The 25,118-nt window shown below is 37.3% G+C and overlaps 1 protein-coding gene across 1 annotated transcript in view; it reads right to left on the minus strand.

Moving 5' to 3' along the window:
* The window catches only part of LOC104365944 (sodium channel protein type 2 subunit alpha), a 74,208-nt gene extending 49,693 nt beyond the window's left edge, over positions 1-24,515 (minus strand). The window contains exons 1-2 of the mRNA XM_042784350.1: positions 24,418-24,515; positions 1,973-2,296 (exon numbers count right to left, since the gene is read on the minus strand). Coding sequence (XP_042640284.1) covers positions 1,973-2,245 — 273 coding nt within the window. The 5' untranslated portion in view covers positions 2,246-2,296; positions 24,418-24,515. The remainder of the gene's footprint in view (positions 1-1,972; positions 2,297-24,417) is intronic.
* Positions 24,516-25,118: the final 603 nt, after the last annotated feature.

Below are 25,118 nucleotides of genomic sequence, written 5' to 3' on the forward strand. Positions count from 1 at the left end.
AAAATTCTCATTTTTAACATTTAAAATTAATCCAACTATATTACTTGCACTTCCGATCAAAGCTGGCAATGCAAAACAAAGCACCTAACTAACCATTTTTGAACACTTACGAGCAACTATTTAACCATTTCAGCACCATAAAACTGCTTCTGAGGTGAGACATCTTCGGTGTTTAAAGGCTTTACTGCCTTTATTGCCTGTGCAGTCATCACTAGTATCATTTATGCAACCATTTTTGATTTGGCTAGGACTCACAACAAAAACGTCATCTAATGAAATATTAATTCAATCCACATCTTATGATTATTCTCCCAAAACACTAATATCTGGAAATAAGAAGGTTTTCTAATTATATTCTATTGTAAAAGAAATAGATCATTTGACAGTAGTATTCATGAAGTTGAAACAACAAAAACTAAAATAACTAAAAAATCTACATCAGATTATTAGTCTTGAACAGTCTGTACTAGAAAAAACACTGCTTTAAGTTAGTTGCTTCTCACAGAGATAATACAGTTCTTTGATCACTTACTTACATGCAAGATACTAATCTGTTGATTATCCAGTACTTAATTCCAAGAACTTATTCTATGTTTTTAATTCAACATGCATGTCATTTACACAGTAAAATAACCACTTGCCACTTATTTTGTACTGCCTTTTGAATGTAAACTCAATTTTGCTTTCATTCTGAACATCATTCTACTTCTCATGCCTACATAAAAATATCTTTTCTTCATCTGTACTTGCTAAAGTCATCACCCTTGATCTTTTCTCCTTTTGTTATCATTATATCTATAAAGGAAACTTAGTCGCATTACAGTACACATGTATAAATCTAGGTTTTGTCTTCAGGTCTATATTTGGCCCATAGCAGAGACCCAACGAAAACTCTGAAACAGAAAGTACACAGTTTCAGTCTTTACACTCAGTCCCATGTGAGAAGCAAGTGTGGGGCTACTCACATGAATGTTATTTTTATACTGTTCTGCTGAACTGATACTGAGCCACAAATCCTCTTTTACATTAAATAAAACCACAGCATTTATATAAAATTTCTGGGGAAACTTTGCATCCATGCCGATGTAAAGTGATTCTAAGAGGAATTGATGCAGAGACTTTCAAGAACTTCTTTGCTCTGTAACATACTATTATTGAGGGTATATGACCTCAGATTGTCCTGCCAGTGTAGTGTCTTCATTTTCCTCATAGGGCAGTGCAGGGAGTGATTACTTGCTGAGGAATTGGTATCAAAATCACCAGGAAAAACATTAAGTGTCTAAAAAAATCAAATACTCCCCATGACACTCAAAACAGTTGCAGTGGTTCTGAAGCAAACTAGTATAACAAACTCACACCATAAGTGACACAAGCTGTTACCAATCCACAGAAATCATCACATGAAGCTTTGATAATACTTCTTTTTTTTCTTTATGTCCCTCACTAGTCAAATAATGTTTAACATTTACCTTTTTGTAAAACGAGTATTTCTACAAGATTTCAAGGAATGTTTGACAGTCAATCATTTCGGCAGATGACTGAATGACCACTTTGTCCAAAGACTACCCTATTGAACTAGATCTCAGGTACTATGTTTCCTAAAAAACCCAGGAACAGAGTAGCCAGACAAAGAGGAAGTTTTCAGATGATTCAGCATTCAATCAGATTTGAAGAAATTAACGGATATCTAATGCAAAATCCACTAATTCAAAATATCATCATAAGGAAACCTTAGACATTAAAAGAAAAGTTCTTTAAAAAAAAAAAAAAAACAGAAAAAAAAAAAAAGAAAAAACTAATTTAAGCAGAAGAGTTACAGTCATATTTATAGTGTATTCAAACTAATTAACATGGTATCCTATACTGCATAATACTTTCAACCAGGGCTTCTGACTACCCCGACACGAGAGCATTTATCACTTCACAGTTCAACAGGAGTGTTCTAATTACACTCTTAATATAAAACACTTACTTTTTTATTCATATAATATGGATCCAGGTCCTCCAGGGGCTCAGACACCATTCCTGGAGGAATATCACCATAAATAAATGGCAGTGTCTTTCCTGCCTCCAAATCATTACTAGGCTTTGGGTGATTTTCTTCATGACCAGCATCATCTTTATGTCCATCTTTGCCACAATGAGATGCTTCGTCAGCAATGCGTTTTTCAATAGCTGCAAGAGATTCTTTGGTGAAATAGAAGAAGCTGTCAGATCCTGGCGATACCAGCATTGCCTGTGCCATCTTTTCATTCTGCAAACTTTAAATGCTTTTAGGCTCTTATGCAAGAAGATCCTAGGAAAACATGAGAAAAAAAGAAACAGAAAATAGAGGGCAACAGCAACAACAATCCTCAAATAAAAGCTTTTGGCATAGTCCTGATCTGCCTCTTTTCTAATTCTAAAGCATTTGAATTAAGTATCATATACTTAATAGAGAAATAGCTACCAGTAATGACATGGCAAACAGATACAAGTTATGAGGTAAAGAAAAAAATGAAACAAAAAGAAAAAAAAAATCAAATTTGCATGCAGTTTGTCAACTCAAGTTAATCCAAACCTCACAACAAGAAAAAAGGGAAAACATTCTCACTTTCCCTAGTCTAGACATTAAGTCAGAACACACCTTATTGTGCTGGGTTTGTGAAAAAGTAAGAAATGTGTTAACACAGCTGTGTAATGCAGTCAGTGGTTACAAATCCTAACATACAGATTTTATACACCAAGCTGGCACAGTACCTTAAAAAAACTTGCAAAAAAACCCAGGCCCTTCTATTACTCTTAATTTCTGACAGCAACACTACTCCATCTGGTGGTTTATACTATGCTTGCTAAACTAATGTTGATATTATACTATTAGACAGGTACTACATAAACATACTCTATATTTAAAAGTCATATGAACAAGCGGAAAGCAACTGGGCTGAAGTTTAGTCTTTCCCTTTTTGGGTTTCCTAACTTGCATCCTCCTGATTTTTAATCGGAACTTTGGTGGTGCTATGCTCCATAATTAAGGAAATTATGAGGGATGAAGAGGTTTTTTAGATTTAAACAAAAACTACAGCATACTCTCCCCAAAGTTACAGTACTCTCTCTGAAGTCAGATATATTTTCAAAACACCTAAAAATAGTAAATTGATTAATTAAAACAAACAACAATAGGTATCTTCTATTCTAGGCTTCTATTTTCTACAGTGGGAGCACAGTTCACACCCATGGGCACAGTATCTTCAGAATAAACCAATTTTATGAACACACAGAATGGAGTCCAATCCTGCTTGCTGACGCTGGTGAGTGTTGTAGCCTTTGTCAACAAAACCTTGTGGTGGGTTGACCTTGACTGGCTACCAGGCTCCCAGCCAGCTGGTCTCTCACTTCCACTCCTCAAAATGAAGTGGGATGGGGGAGGATGAAGTTAAAAAGCACGTGTTGAGATAAAGACACGAGAGATCACTTACCAGTTACTGTCATGGGCAAAACAGACTTGACTTGAGGAAAAATAATTTATTACCAACTCAGATAGATTTGGATGGTGAGCAACAAAAACAAAACCTAAAAGAACTAGGCCTACTCTGCTTGCCTCTTTTTTTCCAGGCTCAACTTCACTCCTTCATTCTCAGCTCCTGTATCTTCTCCCTCCCCAGGTGGCATGAGGAGGATGAGGGGTTGGGGTCAAACCACTGCAGTTCCTCTCTGCCATTCCTTCCTCCTCATACTTTTCCACTGCTCTAGTGTGGGTCCTTCCCACAGGCCACAGGGTTTCAGGATAAGGCTGCTCCAATGTGGGCCCTCCACATGCCACAGTTCCTTCAAGGAATGTCCACCTACTCCAGTGTGGTGTCCTCCACAGGCTGCAGTGTGGTTACCTGCTCTAGCATGCCCTTCCATGGGAAGGGAAATACCTGCTTCAGCCTGGCCTGTCCCACAGTCTTCTAGGGAATCTACTCCAGCACCTGGAGCCCCTCCTGCCCATCCTTCTTCACTGACCTTGGTGTGTACAGGGCTGTTTCTCACACTTTTTTTCCTCACACTGACATGTGGCGTTTTAGCCTTTTCTGGATGTGTTTTCCCACAGGCGCCGCCATCTTGGCTGCTCCGCTCAGCCGTGCCCTGTGGTGGGTCAGTTGGAGCCGACTGGAATTGCCCGTGTCTAGCACGGGGCAGCCCCAGCCTCTCCTCACAGAGGCTGCCCCTGCAGCCCCCCCGCCAAAGCAGGGGGTGCCACAGACACCCAGTACAAAAATACTGTGAATACTGGTCAAGGTGCTATGAGGCCTAATTCCCAAGAGGAAAAAACTTGAGGCAGATTTAGATGAGTAAGACAAATATATACCACAACATTCAGCTAGTCTTTTGGAGGAAGTTCTCATTACTTGGAGAAAGACTTCACAAAACTCTAAAAATAGCTTTCTAGTCAATTTTAAGAATGTAGACTCGGAAAGTGATCAATACAATGCCTGCAGAAACTACTTGTTATCAAACATGTACTTGAAAAACGTCACCAGCTTCTGTGTCAGTCTATGCATTTAGGCTAAATTTACTCTTTAGAAGTCTGCAACACACAGAAGTTCATGACTGTTCATTTTACCAAATACCACTACAGTCTTATGGCAGTTTTTTGAATTGTTACAAGAAAGAAAATGACTCTTTCTGCTTACATGTTCATATTCCACTGGTTTATTCATCAAGGCTTAAACGGTACCCTTAGGGCTGAGATCAACTCCTGTATTTCTCTCTAGAGACAGCATAGCTAATGACTGCAGCACATCTATTGGTGTTAACATAAAACAAAAAAGGGTTCTTTTCCAATACATAACAGGAATCTCTTCTATTAATGACTTATTCTAGCAACCTAATCACAACCCACACTTCGAAAAAAACCCACACCGATTAAATACATCTTGAGTGACATTTCAGTGACCATATTTTCTTGTCCTGACTTTTTTAAAGTATTCCAAATATATAAACTCTGTAACATTGTAGAGGAAACTGATGCCACTTATATCATGGAAATCAGTTTATCCAAGAAAGAAGATGGATGGATTGGTTTAATGACTAAAATGTTTTCCCTCTTTTCTGCAATCTTGATGGCTTCTGTGTTACAAACTAAGAGGTAACAATAAATCAAATCAGAAAACAAAAAAGAATGTTAATCCTGAAGAAACTAAAACTGACACTTCTCCCTCCCAAAAACACCACAAAGGTCCTTCTGACAGCCCCCCCAAAAAAATAATTTTAAAAAATCCAACAGTAAAAAAAAAAAGGCAAACAAACAAACCAAAACCACATAAAATCCCCCTGTTTTCTCAGCTTACTATTATGAAATAAGCTTCTAATTCAAGATGGCTGTATTGTGCATGTAAACCTGAATGGAGACTCTCTTGTAGCATAGCACTAGAAGGAAACTCTTGGGTACAGGAACGAGCCAATAACAACATGATACTAATGTAAACATTAATATAGTTTTATGGAATATGGTTGAATGAGCAAAAATAATTTTTAAATTATCTTTTAAAATATATTTCTAATATCTATATGAAGAAAGGCATCAGGGTCATATTTATGTCATTTTATAAACAGTGTATCTTTTATTACTCTATTTTCTACATTTGACATGTAAACAGATTGCTGCTTCAATACATTCTCCACCAAGTTGTATTAAATCTGTTCCTATATTATTTTACAAGTAGAAGTTTGAGGTTTTGAGCTTGAGTTCACTGAGCTAAAGAGAAAAGCATAAACACATTGTTTATATTTTCTATAGGAATCTACAAAATGTTTGTTTTAAAATTTACAAAAATAATGGTCAAGCTCAGGTGCAAACCACACAGCAACAACCCCTCAGTACTGAGGAAATGTGTTTCCCATACAGACATAGTATATTTATCTTCATATTTTTTAGTTAGAATACCGAGAGCAGATGTGTTATTTCTATGTTCCATAACATAACAATGAATTTTTACAATATTATTTTCAGTGTTCTCTGTACTATAGTACATTTCATAGTACTATCTAAATAACCTGAATAAAGTTTTCAGCACACAAAAGAAGCCAGGTGAAATTACTAAGTCTCACATGTATAAATATTAATTAAAAATAAGAAGCTACTACCATGACAGTCAGATGATCATGCATAGTGATATTCAACCAGGCAAATGATCAAGTTTGATGAGTCATAAGCAAACCTGCATATATTTTCTTTGCTATGCTCTTTTTTGTGCACATTGCATATAAAAGAATATGCCTTTTTTTCAGGGATATTGACTTCTACTACTGAAATTAAGACTTACATTGTTAACTACCATATTGCCACTCTTCAATGATGCAGCCTTCAGACTGACAGTTTCTACAGAAAATAAGCTGGTTTTATTCCTGCTACTTCAATATTATTATTCTGTGATTGTTTACAATAAGGCAGCTATAATACAAATCCAGAAAGTTATCAGGAAAATGGGTTAATCTAGAAAGCATCTGCTCTAATCAACAACTAAAAATCTAATATTCTTCCTTCTTGTCTCAAATAATTTCCTGTGTAGATGCTAACTGTACATACACTATTTGTCTACTTAAAATGCTAAACATCAATAAGAACTAAAACATTGCTGAATTATTAATTGCTCTGAGACTTAATAAATTAGACCTATGGTACATTTCACCCCTGATTTCTTGGCAGGAGACTGTGGCAATATAATAGCACTAAGTGGGACAACTCATTTTAAACAAAAGATTTTTGCCACAGCCTTCATTTATAAGTTGTTTCTTTCTCTATAGCTTGTTCATGAAATAATTTTAAAGACTAAACCAAACACCTATGGAAGACAAGACTGTATTTCTGTTTGGTTCTAGGGATTCAACTTCTTATATGCAACTCACTTTACATGTCCTGTATATTTCCAAAGTTATTCCAAACTAGCTATTTTCAATGTATGAATTTACCTCTGATTTCAATGTATAAATTTATAGCAATACTCAAAGATATCTCAAAAAATATTAATACTGCAGGAAATAAAAATCTTTAAAAGATAGAGGATGCTACAACTGTGCTTAAAATAAAATTGCTCTAATATAAGCCCATTTTTAGAATCCACAATCACTCAGGCAAATTGATCTGCCTCTTTCCTTTATGTCACAAAATGTATTCATCAAGTGCAGACCCAGGAAATTCAGTCCTCACAAACAAGCAATCCAATCACTGATGTATCAAACAAAAAATCTGGACTAGAGCCAACACATAGAAAATTTAAAATTGTGAAAGTTTTATTATTGTTGGCAATGCAATAAAAAACAGTGAAAAACATGATTTACGTTGTCAGGAATGTGACATGCACATACCTTTTTTCTAGCAAGTATGATCACGAGTGACTACTATGACATTTTCTGAGTAGTATTTCTGTGGTCTGCAAATTTCAAGACTCTGCTTCTAGTTATGTCCAAATAAACCATGTAGCCAACTCCCTGAATAATAATCCTAATTTAAAGTGTCCTCCAATTGTTAATTCCTTTTACAATCTAAAGACAAGTTCATATCATATTTGCTCCTACACTAAGGCTATTCTTCACTTCAGTAGTCCTTCAGCCACAGGTGTTTTCCACTTTCACGTATTTACAGTAAAAATTCTCATCTCTTAAATTTTCATCTGGTGATATGAGTTCAGTGAAGCTTTTCTTTGAGTCAAATAAATTATACCAGTCACTGAAACTTATTTTTACATTTTTTGTGTTTATGTTACTTTGAGGGAGAGATGTGCTTTTGAAAATCTTGGTGTTAGGTCTTGTTGTGTGTTTTTCTCCTCCAGATGCCTTCTTCAAGTTGCTGCAGCATTTCTGTGTCATTAAACCAGTTTATGGCAAATAAGACTTTATGTAGTTTCCGACACAAAGCACTGATAATGTGTGCTGGGTGATCTTTGCTCCAAAACACTTCTCTTTTATGACACCAAAGATGATGACATCAAGTTAATGACATTACGACCTTTATAAGTTGGGATCATTTTTCTGTATAAATTCATAGCAAAGACAAACATCAAAGCTTTTAAATACTATTTCTATCTGTGGATTTAAACGAGCGTGCATCTAACTCCTTGTTTTCACGCTTAAAAGATAAACAGAAAAATTAAGTATCTTCCTGGATACCACATAACAACATACAGTAGCTGCCTAGAGATTAAGCTATGAAACAATATATGTATTTTCAAATAATCATGGTACTTGAAGTGTTTAGTTTCCTCATATTCATTAGCTGAAAGAGAGTATGAAGGAAGGGCAACCATCATACAGGATAAATTTATTTCCTTCACACAGAGTACTTATTACCCAATAATTGTGTTCAGTTACAAAACCAAGTACACTGCTTAAGCTCACTTTAGCTATATGAACTCTTTACAACGTAGCTGCCAGATTCCCCAAATGGTAACTCAAAATATATTTTATCCAGAAATCATTTGGATTGATCCTGTATCATTTAAATCCTGTAAGATTTTGCACCAAGAGAAGTTAGTGAAAACACAGTGAAAAAGAACTTCTATTTTTGTACAACAGAGAAAATAAAATTTTAGAAAAGGCAGTTTTAGCAGGATGTTTAAAAGGAAATTGAAAGCAGATCTCCAGGAGCATGTCTGTTTCCTTAAACATTCAAATTTAAAGGAAGGAATAAAAACGTTTTAAAAAAAGACAAAACTTCAATAAATAGATTTTTCAGAACTACTTAGTCTTGCCTCACTTACAAAGTAAGACCTCAAAGATACAAGAAAAACAAGAATGGCAATGACAACATTGCAAGTTACTTCTCAGAGTTAGATTTCTCCTACATTACAGATTTGCTGCAGTGATTCCAAGAAGTCAATAAATAACACTTTCGGAAAAGAATAAAGTACTACAGTACTTCTGAAAATTTAATCTAGAAGCTCTCTGGCTCAGATTTCACCTTCACTGAATGAATGCCAGCTGAAAAAGAAAAGCACACATCCTTGAAATGAAATTTTGAAGAAAATAATTACCACAATATGCAGAAGCATTGTTCTAAAATGTTCTGCTACATAAAATCCAGACATTTACAAAATTCTTACAGATTGCAGTCATGGAATTATCACCAGCACGTGTGCTCAATTCAGATTTTCTTGGATAGTGCAATTTTTAAAATGAGTTAAAAAAAAAAAAAATCCTTTTCCTTGAAAATAATATTTTTCTAGGAATAATCTTTTTTTGTGTGTGAAGTGGAAAGAAGTAAATAAAAATTAGTTAGCTTTTTTTCCAAATGGGATCCTAACAAAGCTATGTGGTCCTTAGCAGGATTCTGATCCACAACGTAAGAGTTTAATATTCACATACATGCAAAGAAATCCAAAAATTTCACTATTAGAAATTGGAAAAATGTTTATATCAAGTTCACTTATAATCTGTCAAATGCTATGTTATAACAAACATAAAACTCAGAATTTGGTCCAGGTTCTTAAGAATTCTCATTTGATTTAGAATATATGACAACTGAAACTTTTAACATAATATCTAAAACTGATTGTGCAGATCCTCCTTGTGTAATGGACCATTTATTGGCAGGTGCTCAGCTACTCTGCTTCCTCACACAGCAGAAGACTAAGCATAATTGTATACAGCATTATGCTACACGACCAATGTTAAATTAGTTTTATCCAAAGCCATTCTCAATTTCCATTAACATATGAAGGACATTGGAAAAAAACCTCAATTATATTTAAAGTGGTTAAGGTCTCCCAAACAGTCTTTGTTATCAAAAGCAAACATTTACAAAGAAACTACATTGGGAAATTATAAACTTGGAGAAAATAAGCAACACATCTTTTCTGAATTAATGGAAGAATGATAACTTTCACAAGTGAATTTGCGTTGTATTACAGTTGCATATTAAACCAGGATAATATATTTTAACATATTAAGTGTCGGGCTTGGAGAAGGACGTGTTAAATGAAAAACAGAGGTATTTTTCCATGCATAAAATGGAAACTTTCTGCAAAATAAAATGGACATGGAGACAAGATACTTAACATTTAGCCTAACATCTACATTCTGTTGTGAGAAGCCTCATTGCAAAACCAAAGCCATGACACTTCTCTATGTTAAATATATTCATGTTGACTTCAAAATCCAATATAGTTTTAAGCTTGTGTATAATCTATAATGTTGTCAGAGAGCTGCTTCACTACTGTTTTGTAAAATTAAAACCAAAGAAAAAACCAAAACCACAGCTACTCTACCAGCCCTATGTCCAAACAATTACTACTGCACAAGAGGTTTATGACTTCCCACTTAAGGATCTATGATTTCCCCTGAAATAGGTCACTTCTTTAAATTACCCATATTCCACTTTCTTTCAGAGACACAAACACAGAATTTCTTGCCTCCAGCAGTTGGAACTTCATATCCATATAATGCAATCTACCTGAAATTTTAAATTATTTGAACATCTAAATGAGTTGAGTCCCTGAGGGAGAACAACTCAACATTAAATTTAGGAGGGGGAGCTAGGTCATACTGCTTATCATGTCAGCAAACATGTTGCCGTAAATGAAAGGAGGTGAGCCTATCTCAACTACCTGCATTAGCTCCTTAAACAAAAGGGCATTTCAAGTTAACCCATACGATACACTAGTCTAACTAAAGCCTGGCAAGACTATTACTTCAAACATAGTATGAGTTTTCAATAAACTATTTTGTTGATTAAGTATTTTTTTCCTTGTTATACAGTGGTACTGCTAATAGCCATGTCCTTTTATGATCAGATATATTTTTCCATTAATCATCAAAAAAGTATTGGGTTCCACAGAGCTTACTAAAACAACAATATGGCTTTTCTGGGCTTTGCTTATAAGACACATGTTCCTCACATTGTTAACAGTGTACTATCATCATACTAATATCTACAGAGGTCTGCCTATAAACCTGGAAGACAATCTAAATTTACTGATTGGTTGTTCTTACCAATAATTAGATAACAAGATATTACACAGGAGGAGCTGCAATAGAAGCAAAATGTCTCAGATAATTATTTATTCTATTAAGGGGGCTATTTGAGAAAGAATTCTTGAAGGCATATGGCTGAGCCTCTGCATTGGTACCTAGGAAACCCCACGACTGACAGAACTACTGTCACTACTTACTAGGATACACAAAGATGAACCTCTGGTTTTTTGAGGGCAACTCATTGGGTTTTGGGAAATTTATCAGTTTTTAGGAAGGAGGATAATTCTTGGAATCAGTTATAGCTACAAGAGACGCAAAATATTTACTAGAGAAATAACTTATACCAATTTTTTCACCAAAAAATTAGTCAACCCCAAAACAATTTTAGATTCAGTTCTATCTCTCAAAAAAAAAACAGACAATCCTCCCTTTTAAAGATGTCTTCACTGAAAATTAAGGGATTTAGTGATGGGAGGAAGGACAGAAATTGAGAGTTTCTTTTGCCTTTTCATAGCTAGTTGCTGGAATTTTCACAGTGAATCCGTTGCTAAGCCATTAAAACACATCCTCTCAAAGTTCATTTACTACCCAGAAAGACTGCCTCAGCAGCAAATCAGAACTGCTCCACAATTTGTTCAGATCTCATAATTTAGTATTAATGAATTATTAATACAGTAATAAATAAATTACATGCATGCAATATTACAAAGTACATAAGCAATATGCACAGCAAAGAAACTGCACACATCCACGTACATGGAATTTTTCATTAATTTGGCTCTTATAAGCATGGAAAAGTCATCTGTTGAGCCATGTACATCTGAATGCCCCATGTAAATCACTCAGAGTTTGTACATGATACTCAGTCATTGCAGAAACATCTCCAAGTGATTTATTCCAACTAATGCAGGTGTAGCACTTGCTATAATTTTTTTAGACTTTAGACCATTAGATGGTTCAGTTTTGTTATCATTCTGATAACTTTGCTGCAAAATTGATTTAAAATTAAAATGATCTTGAATACCTTACCTCTATCAGATTAAAGTCACTGTATTGGGATACCTCTGACGGTACCAACACTATCTTTACATCAATTAAACTTTTATTAATGCAGAAAGTATTATTATGAATTATGACCAATTTCATGAAAGTTAGAAGAAAATATTGAATCTGGTTTTCACACACAGAGAACACGTGTGCCATGTCTGAAGTAGAAGATTTAGTTTATTTCAATGGCAGCTAGAGGGAAACAAACAAACAAAAAGTCAATTTCTGATAAAATTATTGGTATTTTATTCATAACCAGTTATGTAAAATAAGATTACAGAAATCAGAGAGAAAAATAGTTTGGGAGGCACCTTTGGAAGTTGGCCAGTTCAAAACGAGGCTAAGATTACCTACCGTATATTGCCTGTACTAAGAACTCAGTAGGCTCAAGGGGTCTGTTCCAGGTTGCTTCCCCATGCTCCACCACTGGGTCTCTACAGGATCTTCCAAGGTGCCTTAGTAAATCCTCCACCCACCGTATTCCAACCTGCTCCTCGTGTAAGCCCAGGCTTCTTTTAACAGCTCTCTCCTAGCCCTCAGCACCATCTGCCCCTCCAGCCTTCTGGCTTGTGTTCCACCAGGTAGAGCTTGGGAATATATGCTGCAGGCTTTTTGCTGGTCTGTAATAAAATTCTCCTTTCTGTTTTCCTGCTTAAGTATTGAGCCATCAGTAACACAACTGCAAAGCAACAGCAATAAATGATGTCAAACCAGCACAGCTCCCAAAAAACTGCAACTGAAAGCTTCCCTCCTGAACAATGAAAATTAATTAAGAACTGAAAGAGAACAAGCTCTTTAAGCTACCCCAAATTAAGGTTTAAAAAACAGAAGACTATTATATTAGGAAAATCCTCTTGAATAATAATAAGAATTTAAATAAAAAAATTTAAAAATGTATCTCTATCTATTATGTCTACCCATAATACAAAATATATTCTTCCACTAACAATACTGCTAAAATTCTGAAGCAACATTTGTTTATTTGCTGTTATGGATAACATTGCTATAACATAATAAATGTGATGAGATTTTTATTAAGTGTTTCTAATGACTATCTTAAAAATTAGTAATATTGTTGCACTTTGATTTTCCATGTAGTAAATAAGGAGTTCTGTAAAATGGTTAGAGAGAGTAACTAAACAGACATATCATTTGAAAGATTTTAGAAAGCAAACGTGCTTTGTTAGTGCTCTGTCACAAGCTTTATAGTCTGCAAACACCAACTGCATCATGTTTTCTCCCTCAAATGTTGGAAAACAATAAGATTTTTTTTTTTTTTGCTTTTTACAAATAAGATAATACAGGAGAGAAGGAGGGGGAGGAAAAAGCAACTACTTCCCCCTCCCCCAAGTAAATCTACAGAAGGTGAAAACTGGCTACAGAATGTAAAAGACATAAAGCAAAGAGTACAGCCAGATCTCTTTCAGTTCCTCACTCTGGCCAGACAGGCTCTCTATATCTCACTTAATGGGCTCATTAGTGTAATCTGAGTCTACTTTTTGTGCCTGTCTAATTTCCTAGGGAGGCTCAGCTGCTGCTCTGCAAATGGATACAGGCTGGGGGTGATTGGTAAAACCCGGCTCAGGTTACAGTGATATGGAGGCAAAATTCCCAAATCCATTCTATGCCTTTTTGGAAACACCCGGAAAAATGTAAAACCGCATCAGCATTCATCATCTCAGATGTGTGGCGGGATGTTCTTCTTGAAAAGGTTCACCTGTCAGATTCAAAAAGGATTTAGCACCTCCAGTATGTTATTGAACTTTTACACATATCAGAAAAACTGTTTACTCATGACATCCATTAAAAAGCCACAGAAGCAGAATAAGTCTGTAAAATTGAGATGAGAGTTCAATACCAATTATTCCTTTCAGTTCAACAGCCTGAAATGCAGTGCTGTGTTGCTACAAAAGATTTTGAGGCTGTCAACCACATTGGCAAAGTTCACTATCTGCTTCCCAATAAACATGAGAGCATGAGAAGGAAAAAGCGCTAGAATGCTTGGCACCATGATGGGAAGTAACAGGAAATAAAGACAAAAGCAGACATGTAAGCAAAACTTAATTCTCATGACAAAGCCTCGCTAACCTATTTCCAGTTAAAAGTTCTGTCCACAGTAATGAGATATGTTGAAGTGACACTAATGCTACTGTTTATACTGCATCCAATCAATACAAAGAAAGATTTATTTTCTAAATAGTTGAATTTGCACTAAACACCCCCGCCCCCCCCCCCCCCCCCCCCCCGAACAAATGCAGTTTTTTAAATGCCATTTTTAAATAAGCCAGCAGCAAGAAAATAGTAGCAGACTTTAAGAGATTCATATTCAGTCCTTCACAGAGGAGTGCCCCAAGAATAGCTGCATCCCCTAAGTAAAAGCCAGAACACAGGAGCTGGACAGGTATCTATCTATCAAAGATGCTGGTTTCCCCCGACATCCTGCCAGATGGTAACTGAGTTATGGGAACAGAACAGCAATCGCCACCAAAACCTGCAGAATCTTGACAACATGGGGTCTTAAAAAGGACTGGAATGAAAGAAAACGTCCCTTGTATGAGGTGTTTCATGAGAATCTGCAGACGAAGGTAAATGTGGTCTGGTTCAATCCACTCTTCTGGTTATTGACAACATTTAAAGAATTCAAAATAATATTTTTCTTTTTACCTCATACTAGTATGATAGATATCTATATTTTCCCAAACATGGTCCAAAATTCAATGATTAAGACTAAGGAGACAAAGTTGATAGTTTAACTGACCTAGCTCTTGATAAATTCTGAAATATTAAAAATGCTTGCAATCGTTGTATCAGCTGCATGACTACATGAAAAAAAAAAAAAATCTGCCAAATTCACACTTTATTATAAGGTCTTACCATTTGGTAGAAGAAAAAAAACAGAAATGCGTCTGCTAATAATATCTATTCAGAAGTCACAGAACCATCTCCTGACTTGGAATCACCAATTTCCACCGCCTTGAACCCAGAGATTCACAGCTATTCTTCAGAAGCCCACCTGGGCACTTGCTGTGGTTCAACAAGTCAAGTTGGACAGGCTTCTGAGCAACCTGATCCAGTGAAAGATGTCCCCATCTCCAATACAGAGAGGTAAACACCCTTTTGATCATTACAGGCCCCACCTCACACACATGAAAGCACTTTACAGAATCCCACTTTTACTAATACTGCATCATCATCACAGGAAATACCTAAATTGATTTCCCTGATAGTGATCAGTGTTTGTTCATTATCAAATCTAGAGCCATTATGAATACTTCTGGAAATAACACTGTTAACCATTTACTTTGCAGCATAAAGCACCAGATGAATATAGGCAACGTACAGGCAGATCATTAAAAATATACCTACAATAACTACAAGTAGTCATAAGCATATAGGGGACAGACTTCCCCACATTTTTTCTAACTCAGATTCGCAACTATATCACAATGTGCCTTTAAAAAAAATGACAAATTAGAGAAAAATAAAATTATATTCCAGATAAAGGATTATCAGTAAGATAACAAGCAGCTCCTTCCATAATACTGGATGAAATTCATTCTTCATGCAATTTTAGCATTTTAAGGGAAGATCTGGAATCACACTAAAGCAAATATGCAATTAAATTAAAGGGTCTTGCCACAAAATCTGAAGTAAATTTGGAGTAAAACAAGCAATTTGAGGGGGTTTTTTGCAACATGTGAAGGAAAGAGAAGGGCTTGAGAGACCATATCTCCTCCCCAACCTCTACAACAAAGCTAAGAGAGCATAGGGCAAACTGTGCATAAACAGGTGGAGTAAAACATGAAATTCAAAGCAAACTATTAGAATTAATCATAATATGCTTTCTTCATGTGGAAATATTCCTAAATATTTGTATTATAAACAGCTTTTACAAACTCAATGTGAAGATTCCAAACATACACTTCAGAAGGTTCAACAGCATAGCATTTGTCATCATGTATCTTGACATCAAAGTACTGTATTATTGGCTAAAGCTTCCTGTATTGACTACCATTGCATAGCTCATATTCACATTTATAATTTTTGTGTGCAGAATTAAACGGTGTTGAATTCAGAATGAAAAGTGCCAAAACTCAACCCCACATTTCTCTGCTGCCCCAGTGGATTAAAGACACCTTTTTAGATGGCCACATGAAAAAACACAAACAAAACAAAAAAACCCCAAACTAAAACCAAACCCTCAAAAAACCCCAAACCAACAAGGTGTAATTTGGTACATGGACTAATCTACTGTTCCTTGATATAGGCACACAATACGCATGCAGTAGTACATAGTTCCCTAGAAACAAGGGAGTCTTTGGTCCAAAGTGCTACCTTGCTACAAAAAGCAGTGGTAATATGGCATAACTGTAATATAATTAAAACAAAATTGCAAGACATTCACAAAAAACATTTATTTTAAAAAATAAATGTGCAGTAGTTCGTTTAAAAAAGTATTTTCTCCTTTTTTTTTTTTTTACCACCATTTTCTTTTTCAGACAAAAAGGAAGTAGCTGCTTCAGACTAGACCATCAGAGCTACTTTATCAGCACTGTGGAATGACACTCAGCTTCAAAACACTCTATGTTCCTTCCTTCCCAGTCATACAGTAGGAATAAATAATTTAATTAAGTATTCATCAGGAGAGGGGAATAGCCTATTAGTCTGTGCCTGCATTCCTTCCCCCTCACTTCCTTGCATCACTTAGAACTCCAGATGAGGTGGAAGTGTACGCCGTATGCCTTTTCATCCATGTATTTTACAGTTTAGCCAAAAAAAAAGTTCTATAAACTGAAGAAAAAAATAAATTTGTGAGTATCTTCAAATTCACACACATTTATATTTCTGAAATTTCTTACAAAGTATCAGGCTACTGTCATTTGACACATTCATCCAAAGATGGGAAGAACACTGTCCTCAATCTGACTGAGCAGGGGCAGAGTCTAAACAGAAAAACTTAAAGATCATCCTTATTTAGTATCTCCATTTGAGCTGGACTAGAATACTCATAAATAACAAATACAAATGGATTAGCAACTAGTGTCCTTGTCAGACACCCTTGTCCTACTTCTAGGCTTTTAACAACGTAAAAGCATGAGAAAAAGAAAAAGATACTGGTGCTGCTCTCAAACATACAATACACCTGTGTTTGGCCCTAGAAATGATCATATTTGCTTAAAAGAATGGGAGTTGCTGTTCTGAGGCTTATAAATGCTTGCTGCTATTTGCCTTCTGTTTTATCTGCTTCTGTGATTCAGTTGCCACACTCAACCATTTGTCTAAAAACCAAACAGTGGTTTGATGAACAGTCATCACTCCCCCAAGAACTAAATATTTACTTATTTACTTTTTTCTTACACTGAAAGCTAATGGTATGGAGGCTGCAAAAAAACCAAACACAAAAAAAAAAAAAAAACAACAACCAAACAAAAAAAAAAACCCACAGCCCCACCAACCACAAAAAAACATCACACCCCTTAAACACAAACCTTAAAAAATGCTTTACAACGTAAGAACTTGAGATTCATTTCTAGATTAGAATGACTTTGGGTTTCAATGCAGAACACCCTACTTCTGTATCTATGTCCCTCTGCAAAATTATGAGATAATTGTTCAGCATATCCATGCAGTACTATTTAAATTTAAAGTAATTCCTATGACTTGTGATCTTAGAGTTGTCAAATCATTTTTTATTTTAGATTAATAGGAACACTCACCCTCTGCATGCCTTTAAATTATTATGTAATTGTTTGAATCCTGTGGGCCACTGGTCCATTTGGCCCTATGTCCAACTCAAAGAAATTAATAAAAAGTAAGTAAAGCATTATGTAGCCGAAAGTGCATAATTTACAACAGTCTAGAAAAGCAGTATTTCTGAAAAGCTCAGGAAAATTTTTGGAATCCACAAAACAAAATGGTAAAAAAGTACAAGGCTATGACAATTTCTGTTCTGTCTTTTCACGTTAGAGAAAGCGTCTCAGAAAGCAAGTGTCTGAAGATTTTCTTGAGAATTTAATCAACTTTCTACAGCAGAAAACAAGAGACACTTAGTTTTGTAGTGCCTCACCAAAGTCCATTTCAAACTTCTGGACTTCTCCAAATTATCATCTCAGATATATTGGTGCACATGTTTCATGAGAACAGTATGTGTCTTATCCCTACATAGAAAACCACTGCGATTATTTAGAAATAAAATAAATGCAGATACATTTGCTTGTAAGTGTAGATCATCACAAATCCAATATCTGTTTACTTAGTGCATCAAAGCCTCATTATTTTATTCCTTTTCATCATCTATGAAATAATACATCATCACTACATGGAAGGAAAGAACTCTGCTTGAATTCAGTGAAAGAAAAAAGACACGTCAAGATGAAAATAAAATATGCCTCTAGGGATCGGAAGACGGAAGGAAAGTGAAGGAAAAAAAGACAAAATAAGTGAACATGGCTATTTTGTGCTCCAGACAAATGGGCTCTTCTTTCATTCAATTTATTAAATCTAATTAACAAAATAATCTTTTCTAAGCCACAGAAACTGCTACAAAATATCATTAAATATCATCTCTGAAACATCATTAAATATTAACCACAAGTATCTACACACTGAAAGCTTTAAATCACGTCTTCTCTATGACAGTCTTTGCCTTACAAAATAGAACTGAAAATTGATGCATTGTTTGAAGGACATACAATAGATTCAAGTCTTTAAGATTATAAAGGTAAAAAAGCATAACAATTCTCATTGGTTTTACTTACTTACATATTCTTTAAAGGTCCTCCAAGTCATCACTCTAATTCTGAAATATCTTTTCCCACCTAAAACTGAGGGTCAGGTTATTAATTAAGTGAATAACTTTAGAGTAAGTTAAGATCTCTTTTTAACATGGGAAAATATAGTAAATCCTTCTTAAAAATATATTAGTTAACCTGCAACCAGAAAAATAAGTTTCCAAGAATTAGGATCTAATATTGAATCAAAATGTAAGTTAATTAATATTTTTTTTAATAAGTGTGGTATAAAATATAGAGCTTAAAATTATCTAACACAGTGGCCACTATGTCACGTAGTTACACCCTTTGAAATCTCATGCACAGGCTACAGAAGAAATACAGGCTCTGTTGGTCAAGAATCTTGAATCCAACAGTGACAGGACTGACTGCAGGCAGAGGTCACGCAAGCTACTATCTTATATCCTCTCAGACGGTGAGATCAGTGGAAATTCAACACAACCCATGACCCCCGGTGCTCTACACAAAAGTTGGAGACCAAGTCCCAAGACAGAAGTACTGTAACAGAAAAGGAATTGTATTTTTACTGGGATAGGAGAGAAGAAAAAAATAGATTACACCACGAAAACAGGTATCTTCTACCCAGTAAGTGGCTCTGTTCCTGGATGAGATCCCTCTGACCGTGCTGAACTTGAAGCCTCTATTTTAAATGAATATACTTCAGGTTTTGATGAGGTAAGGAAGGCAGTCACTTTCATGGCACCCTTAACGTGAGGTGACTCCAAATATGAAGTTCCTTCATCCCCACCGCTCTTTCTACAGACACGTTTAGCTAAGCAGTGCTTCCACATATTATTTTCCTCAAAAACTATCACCTCACTTTGACTGTGTTTAGAGCTCCACTCTGTCCTTCCTCTTGACTCAGTTTGCTTGTATGTATTCAGTGACAACCACCACTAGAAGTACTCTATCCAGTAATTTCAGTTCCTGAATAACAACCTTCCCCATCCCCCCACCAACTATATAGTTAGGGGGAAAAAAAAAAAAAAAAAATAAAAAAAATTAAAACACACAATCCAACAGATAAATAAATCCAGTAAAACTTATAGCAAATGAGAACTTTCTTCAACAAAATAGTGAAAAGCCTTTATAAAAACATTGTAACCACACAGTTGTAACTACACAGTATATTGTAACTGCTTTCCTCTGCCTCTGCACCAATTAATCTGGCTATACATACTAAAAACTCTGAAGATACTTCATATTGTTAAAATAATTTAAATTCCCTTGAGGTTTTCTGCCTGAATATAAACCTTGCTGTAAGAGAAGGGTTCCCAGATGGAATCAGGATGGAGATAAGAAAGCTGAGCAAGCACAGAAAAACTCACCACTTGCTGGCCAACCACAGCCTCGGTGCTGAGGACATGTGCAGCTCCCAGGCACCAGAGAAGCCACTGACGAATTTAGGGCAAAGAAACACAAGTCCCTACTAGGCAGCAGACCTCCAAACCAAACATTTCCTCACTGGCTGACCAGCTGCTCAGAAGGCACATTTCTCACTATTATATAAGTATTTGCAGGCTAGTAGATCAAAGGTAGCCGAGAAGTATACACACATTAATTAAAGCATTTGGGTACTAGAAACAAAAAGCTCCCTCCTGGATGCTATCCAATCAAGTAGCAAACATTTCCTCTACATGTGCAGTTAAATTGCCAGCATGAGAGCTGCAGGACTGTGTCTAACCTGGGAGGGTAATCATCACAGTGGGTGGAAGCAGCCCCCAAGAGTAAATCAGAAGGGAAGGGCAGAGACACAAGGGTGGCTCTGATGAGAAAGATCAGGTGTGGAATGGTCAAGGATTACTATTGTCAAGAAGAGAAATGGAGCAAATGAGGTAGGAAGGGTAGGATGCACCCTTTATACAAACTGTAATAGCCTATCCACCCATCTACATTTATACACAGTAAAACTATTTAGGCAATATGAGACTACAGCATTCTCAGGGATGTTGTAAATATTCCAAGGCATACCTTATACATTCAGGAAACCTGGAGATGTATTAATGAACACAGTAGAATTTCAAATTGCATACTTAAGGCACAAAAAAACCTCCTTGTCAATGACATTGTAGCAAGGTAAATCAGTATCTGTAAGAGTACTGTAAAGTCATATGCACCTCAAAATGGGATCAAAGTGGGTTTCAAGACTGTGCTTGCTATTTGGCTATTTTTCCTCCATAATATCTTTTCACTGTATTAGCTACTTATTTTCATACCAGGACAATCTGTACAGTAAATCACAGTTGCCCAGATACAAAGCCAAACAGTGAGTCAAATGCAAAGGGCTTGCCCAGCTTCTTCCAGGAACTCAGGCAGCAAGACTTGGCAATCTCTCAGGAGTACCCACAAGACAGACCAAAACTAGAGACAACCTGGCTGCTGCTGCTTTGGGTGCAGCAGAAATGGCATCAGATCTCTACACCCGGGGAAGGTACCAGTCCCTACGGCATCCCAACACCGCCCGCCCCTGGATGCAAGGAACACTCACTAGAGAATATGTGCTCCAGCCCATCTGCAGAAGCAGGTAAGGCTGCAAGGGCACAGAGGGACGCTATGTATCTCAGTTACTCAGGTCACTATGTCTAAGAATGGCAATTTTAAACAATAATTTTATGTTCAAAAGTTCAGAATAATGTTACATAATGATTCTGCAAATGCAGCCTCTGAGAAAGATACCATTTCAGGCTAAGAGAAAAAGAAACTAGACCTATATGTCAATAATCTTGTCAACAGAGTAGTAACCCAAAAGGATCAACTAAATGTGTAGATACAGGAGGGACTCCCATTTAATATCTGTCACAAATATGTCACAAAAGTGCATATTCTCAAAGAGGCTTGCTGGAGCATTGCTGTTGTTTTCCTTTACTTAACTTGTCAAACTGCAGGCAAGAAAATTTCATGGTTTGACTTTCAAATAAAGAAAAATCAGTCTTGACAGAGAACTTGACAGAACATCAATGGAAATAACTGATAAATTCACCTGCTCACATATGAAAATATATTCAAATTTCTGATAAGGTTTTTTTGTTTTGTTTTTTGTGTTGTTTGGTTTTTTTGTTGTTGTTTGGTTGGTTGGTTTTTTTCCCAGAATACAACTGCATGCAAGATGGTTTAATTTTTCTTTTAAACTTCTGCTTTGCTACTGAATTTCTACGGTGTATTTCTTCCAAGACTGAACTTACTACATTGCATGGGAAAATGCAAACTGTATTTAAATATGTGAGAAAGGGTTTATCTCCTATCTGGAAATCAACTAGTTAACAGTGACAAAAACCTTAACAAGAATAACAAGACAACTAATGGGAAATCTTTCCTGACCAATGTACTTTGGACACAAGTGTTTCAACCAGCACAACCACTCAATCCTATCACTGCTTATTAGTAGTAAGTATGTATTAACAATAAATTAGACTTCTTACATGAAGAAAAACAAAGTATTTATCTTTTCAGCATTACCTCAAAGCTTCATCTTTGCTTCAGACAACAGAAACTAGTTATAAAATAAAATATCAGTATTGTACTGCTGGTAATAAAACCTTAGATTAACAAAATCTATTTAAAAGCCCAGGAATTTGTTCATGTCTCATACTGTTTATCTGCACTTTGCATTTCTTCTAATGTGTGTAATTTTAAAATCAACAATCTGTTTAGCTCATTTCTTTTTCTCTCTGTTGAACTTCAGCTGCAAACACTGAATAATGTTTTAAATATGAATGGGGCAATGTTTGCTTTTGTGTCTCTTGGGAATAATACAGAAGTATCTATCAATGCCTAAGATTTGCGCAAATCTTTTATTTTCATCTAATATGTGTTGGTATAAATTTTAGCTAAATGCACTTTTAGAGGACCATTTAAGAAACACAGTATTTTTAAAAATATGTAAGAAAGGAGCAAAAACCAAGAGCCTAGATGAAACTATCCTCTTCGGTTCCCAACACAGACAGGTGACAGGGCTGGAGTGCAGGTGAAGATGACATTAAACCCCTTGGACTGGCTGATGGTCAGCCTGGCCCTCGGCAAATCTTGCAGGACCCTGTACACACCTCTGGCTACTCTGAACCTCTGTGTGTGATGCACACAGCAGTGCTCTGCCCTCCCACCCAGACACACCCTTCTCCATCAGGACCAGCCAAGGAGCCGCTGTGATTCTCACAGAGAGAGATCAGGGCCAACAGACAGGACGGATTCTTCCTAATTGCCTGCAACAGCTGCGTCTGGCAAACGACGGCAATGCAGCAACTGATCAGATTCTAATAAAAAGTAGATTTTTGGTCCACTTAGAAGCTAGAAGACATTTCCCCCATGCACACACTGTTGACATGAAAATGGCAGTGTCAGAACTGCCTTTCATTCCATCTGAAAATTCACACTTTAATAGTGTTGTGGTGCTATGCATCAAACGGTAAACATCATTAGAGTAAATAATTTTACAAAATATTACGGTTGGGAAGGGTGGGAGTGTTGTTGCTAACTCCCATGCATATATTTGCTCTAAACCGAGATCACCTGGGAAGAAGAAAAAAAAAATAAATAATCAAATGTTCCCTTCCACTACTTAATTTTGCTTTTTTCATCCCACTCAAACTAGAAGTCTTTTTAATATATTCCAGAAAGAATGAGATTGTTTGGTAATGAAGAACCATTATATATATTGGAATCCTCAAGTTAAATGGCAAAATCTGGATTTACGTAAGTAGGGGAAAAGTGTACTGAAACTGGTTTTCTTGATGAAAAACTCTGCACTGTGTGACTTTTCATAAAGCAATCATGTACTTTTTGTATACGATGGGTTGCTCCCATCATTTGTTTTCCTTTTTTTTTTTTCAGGTTGAAGCAGTACCGCTCACATGGAAAGCATGAAGTGCACTTTTCTCATTTACTACTCTTTGTATAAGAGTCACAGCAAGCCAATTTGGAGAAACAAAGTATCTTTGCTTTACCAGAATACAAGATGGGATGCGAGCAGTTTAGAGTTAAGGTAACAAGGTGCATTAAGAAAGATTAATGTGTCGGGTTTTTCTACACAAAGACTCAGCAGATTAGGCTACCCGAGATGAGAACATGCTGTTCTTGGGAGCTTTTCCTGTTGCTCTCTCCTGTGTGCTTCTTCCATCTCTCTACAGATGTGGTCACCACTGCTTAGCAACCAAGGGGACAATAATGGCCCAGAGGAAAATCCTCCATCTAGAGCTCACCCTGATCCACCTCCACGGCTGCAAACTCTCTTTCACGGGAAATAAAGAATATATTTTCTTTGTTGCAGAGATCCCAGGAGGGATCTGAGACATAGGTTGGTGGGAGCTCAATTTTCTTTCCTCAGTGGATATATGGAGAGAATTTAACAAGCTGGAGACTAGGAGAACCTGAGACTTGCCGGTAAAACAGCTCCCCAAATGCTAATGCCGGTTAAAAGAAAAAAAAAAAAAAAAAAAAAGAAAAAAAAAGCCAGATGCCACGGTGATGGGGATGAGAAAAGCAACAGAAAGACAAGGGAGTCAACCGAATCCAGTACCTACTGTTACCCAGCGCTCTATCCGTCCTGGGCGAGGCCAGGCGAGGGGGGGCAGCGGGACTCGCGAGCGGCAGCTAACAGCAAAGTCCGGGCGAAACCCCGCGGGCAAGACGGAGGAAGGAAAATACTCACTTCTTCCAGGCTACAGGTAGCGGGCGGCTCCGCGCCGCAGGGCGGCCGCCGCCTCCCAGCCGCCGGGGCCGGCTCCTCGCTCGGCTGCGCTCGGCTCGGCTCGGCTGCGCTCGGCTCCGCCTCCCGGCAGCCGCGCCCGGCCCCGCCAGCGCAGCGCCCCCTGGCGGCGAGCGCGGGCCGGGCCGTGGCGCAGCCCGCCGCGGCGGGGCGTGGGGGGGGGGGGGCGGTGCTGTGGGGGCGGGGCTGCCCGGCCGGGAGCGCGGGGCGGCGGCAGCGCGCAGGGGTCTCTGCGGGAGGGATGTCGCTGCCGGGGCGCGGCCGCGTCGAAACTTGCCGGCTGGACAGCGCGGTTTGTCCGGGCAGCCGTCCCGCGGCGGCTGCTCCCGGGAGTCCCGCGGGGAGCGCGGGCGGGGGCCCGGCCGTCGCCGGGCAGGTGGCGGCGCCGAGGGCCGCGGACAGCGGGGACGCGGCGCGTCCCTTCGCGGGTGTGGGTCGTTTCGTGTAACCGCACAGCCAAAATGGTCCTGCGTGGCCGTTGTCTTTTGCTGTTCTTTCACGCTTAATTCTAAGCGGGTTTCCGAGTGGAAGTCGTTCCTTGGGCCGTCACCCAAGACAGTGACATTATACGGTTTGCCCGATGAGCTTTTAAAGATATTGAGGTGCGTTTTTTCCACTCACGGCTAATTGTAATATCTTTGGAA

Source organism: Tyto alba, unplaced genomic scaffold (genome assembly GCF_018691265.1).
Source record: "Tyto alba isolate M040663 unplaced genomic scaffold, T.alba_DEE_v4.0 Super-Scaffold_7, whole genome shotgun sequence".
Taxonomy (NCBI): Eukaryota; Metazoa; Chordata; class Aves; order Strigiformes; family Tytonidae; genus Tyto; species Tyto alba.